Source organism: Rhinolophus sinicus, linkage group LG03 (genome assembly GCF_036562045.2).
Source record: "Rhinolophus sinicus isolate RSC01 linkage group LG03, ASM3656204v1, whole genome shotgun sequence".
NCBI lineage: Eukaryota > Metazoa > Chordata > Mammalia > Chiroptera > Rhinolophidae > Rhinolophus > Rhinolophus sinicus.
This window is the reverse complement of record NC_133753.1, coordinates 35963035-35976287: the sequence shown is the minus strand read 5'-3', so window position 1 is coordinate 35976287 and position 13253 is coordinate 35963035. Positions and strand designations below refer to the sequence as shown.

General features: G+C 33.5%; 1 protein-coding gene across 11 annotated transcripts in view; it reads left to right on the top strand.

Annotated features, from left to right (window-relative positions):
* Positions 1-13253, top strand: part of KIAA0586 (KIAA0586 ortholog) — a 121042-nt gene that overhangs the window by 57235 nt on the left and 50554 nt on the right. For all 11 annotated transcript variants that reach the window (XM_019725810.2, XM_074327420.1, XM_074327419.1 and 8 more), the window contains 6 exons: positions 114-301; positions 2591-2701; positions 5681-5761; positions 6004-6197; positions 7541-7659; positions 10579-10778. In XM_019725810.2, coding sequence (XP_019581369.2) covers positions 114-301; positions 2591-2701; positions 5681-5761; positions 6004-6197; positions 7541-7659; positions 10579-10778 — 893 coding nt within the window. The remainder of the gene's footprint in view (positions 1-113; positions 302-2590; positions 2702-5680; positions 5762-6003; positions 6198-7540; positions 7660-10578; positions 10779-13253) is intronic.

Genomic DNA, 13253 nt, shown 5'->3' with positions numbered 1-13253 from the left:
AGATAGTATTTTCCTCTTAGATGACAATTCAGCCGTAAAGATCTAGGTCGTGTATTAGATTTTTCCCTTTATTTCTGGAAAGGTTGACTCATTTTCTCCTCCAAACTTTTTAGGACAAACCCAAAGCAATAGTGATTCCATGCCACCTGCCGGAGTAATTGTAAACAAGCCACACCCTGTAACAGTGACTACTTCTATTCCTCCATCAACTCGAAAAACAGGAACTGAAGTAAAGAAACCTAACATAGCAGTGGTAGAAATGAAGTCAGAAAAAAAAGACCCTCCTCAGCTTACTGTACAGGTATGCCAGGGTGCATGAACAGAAATTTTTTAGGAATAAAATCTTTGGCTTAATTTTAGTACTTGAAATCGGTTGTTAAATTGCTTCATGAAAACTTTGTTTTCATTATGGGTTTTTCGTTCTTTAAAACTATGGTATTGGGCAGCCGGATGGCTGAATTGGTTAGAGCACGTGCTCTTAATAATGAGGTCACCAGTTCAATTCCCGCATGGGATGATGGGCTGTGCCCTCTGCAACTAGATTGAAAATGGCAACTGGACTTGGAACTGAGTTGTGCCCTCCACAACTAGATTGAAGAACAACAACTTGGAGCTGAGGGGTCCTGGAAAAAACAGTTACCAAATGAAAAACAAAACAAAACAAAAAACTATGGTATTAATGTGATGTATCTGTTGTATGAGTTAGCCACCTTTTCTAAGCCAGAGACTCATATCCAGGTGACTCAATTATATTCCAGAGGGAACAATTGAACAGTATAACTAAAAAAGACAATGTGTGTGACTTGTATAATTAATACTTTAGTCTTTATACAAACATATATAGGAAGACTGGAATGGAGAAAGGACTTATATGTGAAGATTAAATATTCAAGTAGTCAATTCTTCGTAAGTTAATGTGTAATTTAAGTGAAATTGCAATTTATAAAAAAACAACTATGACCTTTTTAAAAAAACCTGACTTGAAGATCATTTTGATATTTGAAGAAATAGAGTTTAGAAAAGAAAGTGTTTTGGTACTGATCCTATATAAAAAAATATTTCAGAAATTGTGTTGATTATTTAAAACAGAATGTAATATGTGATAGATAAATCAGTGGGAAATAGGATTCTTGTAAATGGAATAATGTATGTTATAATTGATTAGCAATATGAAAAACAGATCAGTTTTAGACTCTGAAACTCCTACTACTGTACAGCAAACGAGTTCCAAGTAGGCAATAAGCTAATGTGTAACTACAAAATGGAAAAATATCGAAGAATTAGAAGATAATTGCATGGAATCTTTATTAAAGCTGAAACTGCGTCTGAATATGAGAGGAGAAAACTTAGATATGATAGAAAAATAGATTTGAATCTATAAAATCTAAAACAAATACGTAAAAATTCCTCGATAAAAAGGAAAACAACACATAGTGAGCACATATGAAAGGAATATGGTAAAAAGGATTAATTTTTAAATATAAAAACCTTCATAAATTAATAAGAAAACATAGATGCAAATCCAGAAGTATTCAAAGAACATGCCTCTACAGAGGAGGGAATACAGTTTACAAACAAGCAAACTGAATAATTTAAATCTTGCTAGTTACCAAGGTACTACAAATTAAAATAATATACCTCCATTTAAAAACTGTTACTGATGAAACAATTATATTGTCTAATTTCGGTGAAGGTTGGGTAAAACTTATAATTGATTACACTTTTGATGATGTAGATAGAGATCATTTGGATTTCATTTTGGCGATAATTACCAAGAATCTTCAATATTCAAGCCCTGTGGCTCAAGAAGTTAATCTAATATCTATCTAGTATAATGAAATAATTTAAAGTTTAGGGAAACCAACCCTATACATGGGAAGAAGTTTTTTTGTAGTGATATATATATATATATAGGATATACCACGTGTTTCCCCAAAAATACGACCTAGCCAGATAATCAGCTCTAATATGTCTTTTGGAGCAAAAATTAATATAAGACCCGGTCTTATTTTACTATACTATAAGACCAGGTCTTTATAATATCCTATAATAATAAAGTATAGTATAATATAATATAATACTGGGTCTTATATTAATTTTTGCTCCAAAAGACACATTAGAGCTGATTGTCTGGTTAGGTCGTATTTTGGGGGAAACACGGCATATATGTATTATGGAAATACTAGGAATGTCCTAAATGTTTACCAACAGAAAAATGATTAAAGAATTAAGGCATGTATATTTGTTAAAATATTATAAATTCATTTAAAATATAATTATGAAGTCTACATGGAAGCATGATGACCTAATTACAATGAAAAATCAGGAATGAAACTATTTTATATTTTAGCTGTGCATAAGTGGATAGTAAAAAAGTAAAGGGAATAGTGAATATGAAGTTATCTCAAAATAGTAGGATTTTGTGTGTTCCCCATTTTCCAAGTTTTATAAAATATTCTTTCATTATTAAAAAAATTTGTTATCCATTAACTTTGCAATAAAAAGTTAGATATATGTTGTTGATACATAGTTTGATGAATAGTTGAGTCAAAATGATGAACAGAAAGCTGGATTTTGTGTTCTGTTTTAGGTATTACCCAGTGTAGATATTGACAGCATTTCAAATGGTAGTGCTGATGTCAGTTCATCCCTGCCTAGTCCCAAAGAATCATTTCTTCCTCCTGTCAACACCTGGATACAGGTATTATTTAGAAATTTATCATATAGTTTTGAGTAATGTCTGACTATTAATTCTAACTAATGTTATCCCATGCAAAGTCTTCCATTATAGTTATAATCCATTATAATAATTTAGGTTTTAAGGAAAAGATTCAAAATGAATCTGGAGTTGCTTATGAACTTGAAAAAGATACTTTGTTTAAGATCATTACATATTTTAAACATTCTGAAAGTGATAATCCTTAGTGTAACTTTTTGGTCTCTTAAGTTGTAAGACTCTCATATGTGAAGAAAGAATTTCTGTCTCTTTGGAAAAGAACCTTGATTTAAATGGGAATTAAATATAATATTTCTGAATGTGTATTTTATAGTGACGATTGGAGTTCATGTTTTGAGATGTTACTTTGTCATTATACTATTGACATAATGCAAAAATGTGCATTTCTTCCCAGTATTTATTTCCTATTGAGTAACAAAGTTATAACTTTACTACAAAGCAACATAGCACTGTAACTTTTCCCAGGTTTCATTTATTGAAAGCAAATTTGGTCATCAAGAATACAGTTTTAAGGAGAGGGAGAACACCAAGAATTTTTCACAGTCTGAAATAGTAAAATAGAACTGATCCAAAATGCATTTGTGCCTAGTTTAATTTTTCACTAATTTTATTCAACAGAAGTTTATGAAAACATATGATTACAAATAATAATTTTGGCCGGTTTATCATTCTGCTCTCAGGAAGAGGTTGTGGTGGTTTTTGGTGTCTACATTATGTCTATTGAGGTCTAGAGAATAATCTGTAAAAATAACTATTCTGTTTACCTTTCAGAATTATAGATTCTGTATCTGTCTTTTTGTGAGTTTGTGTATTTCTGTACTTAACATAACTACAGATATAAACACGTTATCTTTTTAATGTTTTTGTATTTTTCAATTACAGTTGACATACAATATTATATTAGTTTCAGGTGTACAACATAGTGATTAGATATTTATATAACTTACGAAGTGATCACCCTGATAAATCTAGTACCCACTTGGTACCATACATAGTTCTTACAATATTATTGACTGTATTCCCTGTGCTCTACTTTACATCCCCATGACTATTTTGTAACTACCAAGTTGTACTTCTTAATCACTTCACCTTTTTCACCTACCTCCTCAATCCTTCTCCCACTTGGCAACCATTAAAATGTTCTCTGTATCTATGTTTGTTTCTGTTTTATTAGTTTATTTTGTTCTTTAGATTCCACATATAAGTAAAATCATGGCATTTGTCTTTCTCTGTCTGACTCCTCTCAGCACAATACCCTCTAAGTCATCCATGTTGTTGGCAGATAGCATTTCATTCTTTTTTATGGCTGAGTAATATTCCATTGTATACATATGTACCACTTTTTCTTTATCCATTCTTCCATTGATGGACACCCAGGTTGCCTCCATATCTTGGCCATTGTAAACAATGCTGCAGTGAACATATGGATGCACATATCTCTTCAAAGTAGTGTTTTGGGTTTCTTCAGATAAATACCCAGAATTGGGATTACTGGATCCTTCTTTGTTTTTTGTGATAGCCTTTGTTTTGAAAATCTGTTTTGTCTTGTATAAGTATTGCTGCCTCCCTTAGCTTTTTGTTTGTTTCCATTTTCATGAAATGTCTTTTTCCATTTCTTTCCTTTCAGTCTGTGTGTGTCTTTCGATCTGAGGTGAGTGTCTTGTAAGCAGTACATGTAGGGGTCTTGTTTTCTTATCCATTGAGCCACCCTATATTTTGATTGGAGCATTTAATCCATTTACATTTAAAGTAATTGTTGATAGATATGTAGTTATTGCCATTTTATTCATATTTTTTATCTTTTTTTTCTTCTTCTTAAAGAAGTCCTTTTTAACATTTCTTGTAATACTGGTGTGGTAGTGATGAACTCCTTTAGCTTTTTCTTGTCTGGGAAACTCTTTATTTCTCCTTCGATTCTAAATGATAGCCTTGCCAATCTCGGTTATAGGTCCTGCTTTTGATCACGTTTAGTATTTCGTGCCAGTCCCTTAATGGTTATAAAGTTTCTGTTGAGAAATCAGCTGAAAGTCTTATGGGAGCTCCCTTGTAGGTAACTAACTGCTTTTCTCTTACTGCTTTTAAGATTTTCTCTTCGTCTTTAAGCTTTGGCGTTTTAATTATGCTGTGTCTTGGTGTGGGCCTCTTTGGGTTCATCTTGTTTGGGACTCTCTGCGCTTCCTGGGCTTGTATGTCTGTTTCCTTCATCAGGTTAAGGAAATTTTCCATCACTATTTCTTCAAATAGGTTTTCAATTCCTTGCTCTCTCTCTTCTTCTTTTGGTACCCCTATGATGTGAATGTGGTATGCTTGATGTTGTCCCAGAAGCCCCTTAAACTAGCCTCATTGTTTTGGATTCTTTTTCTTTTTGCTGTTCTCATTGGGTGCTTTCTGTTACCTTATCTTCTGATTCAGACCTCTGCTTCATCTAATCTACCATGGATTCCCTCTAATGTATTCTTTATTTTAGTTATTGTGTTCTTCATTTTTGACTTGTTCTTTATTGTGTTTTCTAGCTCCATTTTTATGTTTCCTATCTCATTGCTGAAGTTCTCACTGAGATCATTGAGCATCCTTATACCAGTGTTTTGAACTCTTGAGTCTGGTAGATTCTTTGTCTCCATTTTGTATGATCACTTTATCTTAACTCTAGGAGAGAAATCACAGAGTATCAATTGATCAATTGACTTAAATTGCATTGTTGGTGGAGTCCTTGACAGAAGAACTTATATCTGATCTTTTACAGCTATTGAAATGAGAACCTAATGGCTTTGGGGACTATCTTGGATTTCATTTACTAATGAAATCAATTCTGAATAGGATATTGAAGTTAAAAAATAGAGTCATGTAATTACAAGCTTATGCTATGGGTGGAAATATGATAAATTATGTACAAATTAAAAAGACATTAAGCACAATAAAAACTTTCTGAAAATGCTTTCTTAGACTCCAGAATTTACGAAGGTAGATGAAGAAGAGGTGAAGTTTCCAGGAACTAACTTTGATGAAGTAATTGATGTCATACAGGTAACAAAACTTAGAAACCATTTTCTCCCAGTATTTTTCCATGCGATAGACAAATGTACATATAGTGTGTTTGTGTATTTATATATACATTATAAATAATATAATACAACCTGTTTGAAATGCTGTTGATTAATTTGGAAGTGTTGGTTAATCCATCTACCTAAGTTCCCTGCCTATACTTGTCACTCAGTAAATGTTGAACAGATACATGAACATAATAGTTTTATTTTTATTATTACCAGGAAGAGGAAAAATGTGATGAAATTCCAGAATACTCTGAACCAATTCTGGAGTTTAACAGAAGTGCTAAAGTTATTTCTACGAAGTATAATGGCCCTCCATTTCCGCCAGTTGCTTCTACTTTTCAGCCCACTGCTGATATTCTGGATAAAGTAATTCAGAGAAAAGAAACATTGGAAAATAGCTTAATTCAGTGGTGAGTTTACAGTGGTGTTGTTATTAACAGAATCATAGCAAATTTAAATCGAAAGTATTAAATTTTGGTTGAAAATCATCCTTGTTGCCTTCTATTTTTTAAAATTTTTCCCTTTGCTATAGTCACTGGAAACTGCTTGATGTAATGCTGAGGGTTTAACTAATTGTTGGAGGTATTGTTTCTGTCCTTGAATATTTGTACTTACACTGTTTATTATGGCAAAAGAGCCTATTGTTAAGTACCAAAAGCGTTACAAATGTACATGTTCTTTAATCCAGTGATTCACTTCTGGAGATTTATCCTAAGGAAATAATTACAGTTCTTCTACTAGGTCATAGATTACTTAGTATATAGGGAGCTTATTACAAACAAGCCACTGTTCTGTTTGTTACTTATATAAACTTAAAAAATTATTTATTTATTTATATAAACTTATGAACTCTATTTTTATCCCTATTTTTACCTGTGAGAAGCCTTAAGGAAATTATGGAATAAACTAAACTGAATATTAACACAGTTATCAAGATCAGGTTTAGAAGAATATTTAATGATGTTGAAAGATATTAATAATCCTGGTGTATAAACGAAGCAGAATACTAATGATTTAACCATGGCTTATGAGAACTCTTCAAGAAAAGTAAATGTGCATAGAAAAAAAAAAAAGGAACAACATATGCCAGATTGTTAACTGTGTTTATCCCTGAGTCTGGGGTTATGAGTGAACCTTATCTATTTTTACAACTTTTATGTATTTTCTGATTTTTCTATAATGAACATCTGTTACTTGTATAATAATTTTTAATCAATCTATTAGCTGCTCTAATGCACAGAAGCAATCTCCTATTGTGTTTCCCTTATCTGTCCCTTTCTCCTTCCCATTCTCCTTCCTAAAAATGACTTTGGAAATAAATTGTCTTTCTTTTGTAAGAGGAAAACTACGTACCTGTATTTCAGTCTATGTATTTATTCTTTGAAGGGAGGGCAGCGGGACTTCTCTTCTAGCTCTGCTCTTACGTGGTTTTGTATGTGTGCTTTCAGAGTAGGGAACCCAACCTTTTAGGTGTGTGATATGCTGGATAATCATTGACCTACACCTGATTATGAGTGTAGGAAGTCTGTTAATGTTTTCATTAGACTAACCTGAAAGATTTTGATTTTATGTGATGAACTATCTCCCACATGAAGACCTGTTTCATTTTCTTCTTTGAAATTTCAGTTTTCAGAATGACTGCGTTCATATTTAAATGTTTGTGACCATGGATAGTGGTTATTTTTTAGGGTGGTATTGCTAACATTTTATACATTTCAATCAAATTTAGGAATCCTTAACTTTTATCCCCTAGGGTAGAACAAGAAATAATGTCAAGAATTATCTCTGGGCTCTTTCCAATCCAACAACGGGCCATAGCTAATGTCAGTGTCTCAGCCAGTGAGGCAAGTGAACCATTGACTTCTGACATTGGTAAGTGAATCTCTGACTTTTTTGTTATTAAAAGACAAAATTTTCAGGTCATTGTGGATTTATATATTCTAGAGACCACAAAGTCCTGGGCTGACAAAAGATAAGCTCTGACTTCCAACATCACTTCCCAGTTCTTCTCTGTAGTGGAGGCCAGTTCTCCATCACCCTCTTATCTCACACTGCAGCATTCAACCTCCATCCCTCCCACCCCAAATCTCTCTATTATTTCCCATAGTACTTTGTATATATCTTTGTTATGATAACTATCATATTGTATTATGATTCGTTTACATACCTCTTTCACTCACGACACAATAAATTACTCAAGATTAAGGATGTTTCTCCTTTAGGGCCTAGCCCTTGATTTACATCTAATGAAAGTATAAGTATTCACTGAATGGATAAACAAGCCTCTTTCTTTATGGAGTCCACATCATTCTCTTCTTCCTCCTCTTCTTTTTCTTCCTCCTCTTCTCTCTTCTCAACCTCCTTCCTTTTTCTTCCCCTCCCCCCCTTTTCTTCTTCCCCCTCCTTCTCCATCAGCTTTTTTGAGTTATAATTTACTTGCCATAAAATCACCAATGCTAATTATAAAGTTTGAAGTGTTTTGATAAATAAACATAGCTGTACACCAGCCACATGATCATGATATTGAAAAATATTTCCATCATCCAAAAAAATTGTTCCCTCATGCCACCGCAGTCAATTCTTAACGCCCTCCCATGCCCGCCGGGCCTAATAGCCACTGATCTGCTTTCTGTCACTGTATTTTTGCCTTTTCTAGGATCCTACATATATATTTGTAATCATACAGTACATAATCTTTTGCGTCTGTCTTATTTAGCATAATTCTTTGACAATCACCTTGTTGCATATAGTAATATTACACTGTATGGATATAATTTGTTAATCCACTTAGTAGTTAACGGACATTTATAGTCTTTTAGTTTTGGGCTATTATAAATAAAGCTGTGATATGAATATCTGCAAACAAATCTCTTAGACACATCTTTTAATTTTTCTTGGTCATATAGTGAGTAGATGTTTAACTTTACAAGAAACTGTTAAACTTTTCCAACATGGCTATTCTATTTTGCATTCCAACCAACAGTGTATGAGAGATCCAGTTGTTCCACGTCCTCACCAACGCCTGGTGTTGTCAGTGTTTTTTATTATTCTGTCATTCTGTAAATGTGTTGTGATATCTCACTGTGTTTTGTTTCATTTTTTTTTTTAATTGGGAAATATTGGGGAACAGTCTGTTTCTCCAGGGCCCATCAGCTCCAAGTCGTTGTCCTTCAGTCTAGTTGTGGGGGTGCAGCTCAGCTCCAAGTCCAGTTGCCATTTTATCATCTTTTCTTTCTGCTATTTGAATAAAACTTTCCCCAAGTTTCTGTGCTCTGCCCTCTTTCTTTTCTGTTTTCCAGTCCCTTCCTGCCGTTACTTACCCTATGTCAGTTGATGACCCCAAAGCCACACATTGAGGCTGTCAACTTGCAGTTCTGTCTGTTGATGAATATTCCTACTTGATGTTCCACTGGCATCCCAAACTTGGCATGTCCAAAATGTATCTCATTTTTCTAACCAGACCTGCTCTTCCTTTGTTTCTATTTCTGTTAATAATATCACAATTTTTCAAGCACTCAATCTCCAAAACCTTGGAGTTACTGTTTATTCTATTTTCTTTTCTTTGGTTTTCTTCAGTCACCACCTAGTCACAGCCTACATCCTAGCTCCATACAATTTATTGTTGCACTTGATTAATTCTTCCTATTTAGTATAACTCAAATGTCTCCTCCACTGCTATACCATGTTTTCTTTCATCGTCTCATTTTCTGAAGGAAAGAAAAAAATGACCAACAAAGATATGAAGACATTGATTTTTTTCTGGATGAAAATCTTAAAATTTCCAAATTGGGTATTTAGCTCCTATTCTGTTTAAAAGCATGTGCATTTACTTTTGTTTTGCCTATGTATGGATAGGAGGAGGCTTTGGGGCTTTTGGACAGAGATGTTCTGATTTTTGGTCATGCCCAAACAATGAATTATGGGAACGAAAAAGGAGACATAGTGACATATAATGTCGAATATAAATTTGGGATTGTGATAATCTTTGCTGTTGTAACTCCAGAGTAAATTACTTCTACTTATTCCTCAACAAGTGATCCCAAGACATATCTTGTATACCCACGTGTTAGGGAATCCTGCATATTGCTGCCATAGTTGTACTACGTAAGGAATACTCTTTGGCGCAGTCACATCTCCATCAAGTTGTATAGGTCATTGTTTTCATGTTTTCCACACAAAGCTTTAGAAATACAGCCACTTTAAGTCTAGTAAAGTCTGTTAAGGAAGTTTTACTGAATTTTATGTACATTCATACATGTAAAATGTATACCCTATTTGGAAAATTAATATACCTATAGAGCTTCTGATATTGAGTACCTAAACTATTATAAACATTTGAAGAGGATTAACCTGTAATGTTAGTAAGGAAGGAGGGTTTGTCTTCATATTTGTAAAGCAGTTACCATTTCTCTAAAGTGCCCCCGCCATCCGTGTGTTTTGGCCAACATCTATCACAGGGTTTCCTGTTGCCAGTTCTCAGAAATGTGGATTGTTTTCAGATAGAACATTTAGTGTGGATGTAATTCCTTAAGTTCTGTGGTAGCGAAGAGGCCAGATAAATAAATTTTCATCTGTACGTTTTCCTTCTCTTTTTTGTTTGTTTAGAGAGGTTGTTCATTATGTAAATTACCATTTTATTCTCTTTCATACTAAGTAGATTTTGTATTTTCATTTTTATTCCTCCTCCCACCCCCTGTATACATATGTTCTCATCTCTAAAATTTTAAGAATTAAGGTTTGACGTCAAGCATGTTTCGTACACACTTATTCTGAAGTTCTTTCATTTTGTAGTGGAAGGAACGAGCAATGGTGCCCTCCAGCTTTTTGTTGATGCTGGAGTTCCTGTGAATTCAGATGTTATTAGGCATTTTGTGAATGAAGCTCTTGCTGAGACCATTGCTGTCATGCTGGGTGACAAAGAAGCAAAGAAGCAAGGTCCTGTTGCTACAAGTGTTTCTGGGGATGTTTCAACAAGCAAAATGTACTTGCCGGTAGGTGTGACTCTCCTTTCATAATTTGGGCTCCTGGGGAACTTTTGATGCATTTATTAAAGAACAGTAAAATGGGCAGATTTTACGTTGGGTATCATAAGGTCATAGTTTGTGATTCTTTGTGGTTATGATTATAGTAACATTTTCCTCAGCATTTCATTTTATGAACTTTTATATCCATAGAAAAGTTGAAAGTGTGAGACAATGAACATATACCCTTTACCTATATTTGCCAATTGATAATATTTTAACACACTTTATCTATCTTTATATGTTGTTATATTTCTTTAAAAATCATTTGAAAATTATAGATTGTCATGACACTTTACTTCTAAAACGATCAGCAATATCTCCTAACAACAATATACTTTCCTAGATAACCAAAATACCATTATTATAACCCCACAGTTTAACATTGATATGTTAATACTACGTTATATAGAGTCCACATTTGAATTTTCCCAATTATTTCAAAAATATCCTTTATAGCTTTTTTTCCCCAAAAAATTCAAGATAAAGCTAATGACCACACGTTGCTTTTGGTTATTATGTAAACTGATTATCTCTAGTCTTTAAAAGAAAATAATTTTAGGCACTTTTGTTGTTTGTTTAATAATCCTTACTGTTAAATAGAGTTTCTAATCTACTAACGTGGGGCAGGAAAAAACTGTCCTCTACTCTCAAGGTTCTTTTGGACGGTCTAATATTCAAATAGACATGAAACAGATTAATGAGAAAAGAACCAATTTAAACATACATGTGTATGGGAACTCCGCATACATGAGAGAGTCAGAAACCCCAAATGTATGAGAGGTTCAGAGACAGTGAGGGAAAATGGTTATATAAGACATTCAGAGCAAAGGAAATGCAGCTTGGGGCTTCAGGTCATTACAGGAAGGGCACTTGTTCAGTGATCAGTAGTTTGCCCTGCCACATAGGTAGGTTACCTCTGACAATCTTATGGGCAAGGCCCCAATTCAAGTTCTTCTAGGTAGTTAGGGGAGGGACAGAAGTTTCTCTTGAGCCTGCAGCTAAAGTTGCCTTTAGCTCAAAGTGATCTGCATGCTATAGAAGCACATCTTGGGGTGACTTGTTCTGAACCCTCACAATGGTAACATGAAATTATATAAAATCAAAATGTACTTTACTATCTGCTTAAAAATTCGTAGTCACTTCTGATCCTGTAGATCATCGAGACATCATTTTATGTAGGTGAAACATTAAACTGACTCACTTGAGGCATAAACATAAAATTATAGCAATCTCCATTAAATTCAAATATGTAATGTAATTGGTGTAATGTGATTAGTGTGCAGAGATTTAGTACGTAGTTTTGGTCTACCCTTTATTAGGTCATTGGTAACTCATGCAATGCAGATGTTGTCAGGGTTATTGATTTCTGTATGCTGATTAATTTGTTTTCTGCCCATATACTGCCTATACTAACATGAGGGTAATTGAATGTAGAAAACTCAGTATAAATAGGCAGTATATATAATTCTTAAGACCACGGACTTCGGAAGCTCTAAATTTGAACCTCAGCTCTGTTAGTTTAGTCTCATCTGTATAATAGAGAAAAAATATTTAGAGTTTAAATGAACTTGGCTTTACCAAAATCTGCTTACTGAATACCTAGGAGGGCAAGCTCCTCTCCCCCACTGGCATATTGTTCCTCATCTTCAGAATCGTCATATCTTTCCTTGGCCTTATGATCTTGCAAATATCCTTTAAAATTAGTTTTCAAGTTCCATAAAAGGTTTGTTTGGGATTTTCATGGGAAGTAATCCAATTTTGATTCGTTTAGTTTGGGGAGAATTGACATCTTTATGATACTGTATATTCTTCGCCATCATATAAGATTTTGTGAAACATCCAATGAGATAATATATAAAAAGAGCTTAACCTAGTGCCTGGAACTTGATAAATATTCAATAACTAATAAGTTAGTCATCATTATCCATTACCAATACTAGTAGGATACCTTCAAATCCTCTCATGATGATGAGTCAGTAGCAGTAGTGTATTTGAAAACAGCGCTCTTACGATGCAATCAAGGAAAAAAAATACAGTGTATTTCTTTCATTTAAAAATCAAGGCTAAAAATATGCTAAGTATTAAGCAATGCTATAGAATTTCTAATAATCTTCATGATTTTAAAATTATGTATCAATTTGCAATTCATAATACAAAATAAAGGCTAATCACCCTATTATATAAAGATGTTTAAATGCAAAGAAAAGGACAAATAATGTATTTGAAAGATGGGAAAAAGACATATCCAGACAGGTCACATACAAAAAAAGAAATACAAATGTATATATACATATAAAGAGATAGTCAATCTCCCTGATAATAAGACAAAAATCACTGAAATAAATCCCATTTTTACTTATGGGACTGGTAGCACTTTGTAAGTTTGATAACGCCATTGTTCAGCAGCCCTTGGGAAATGGGAATTCTCATCCCTTCTGGTGT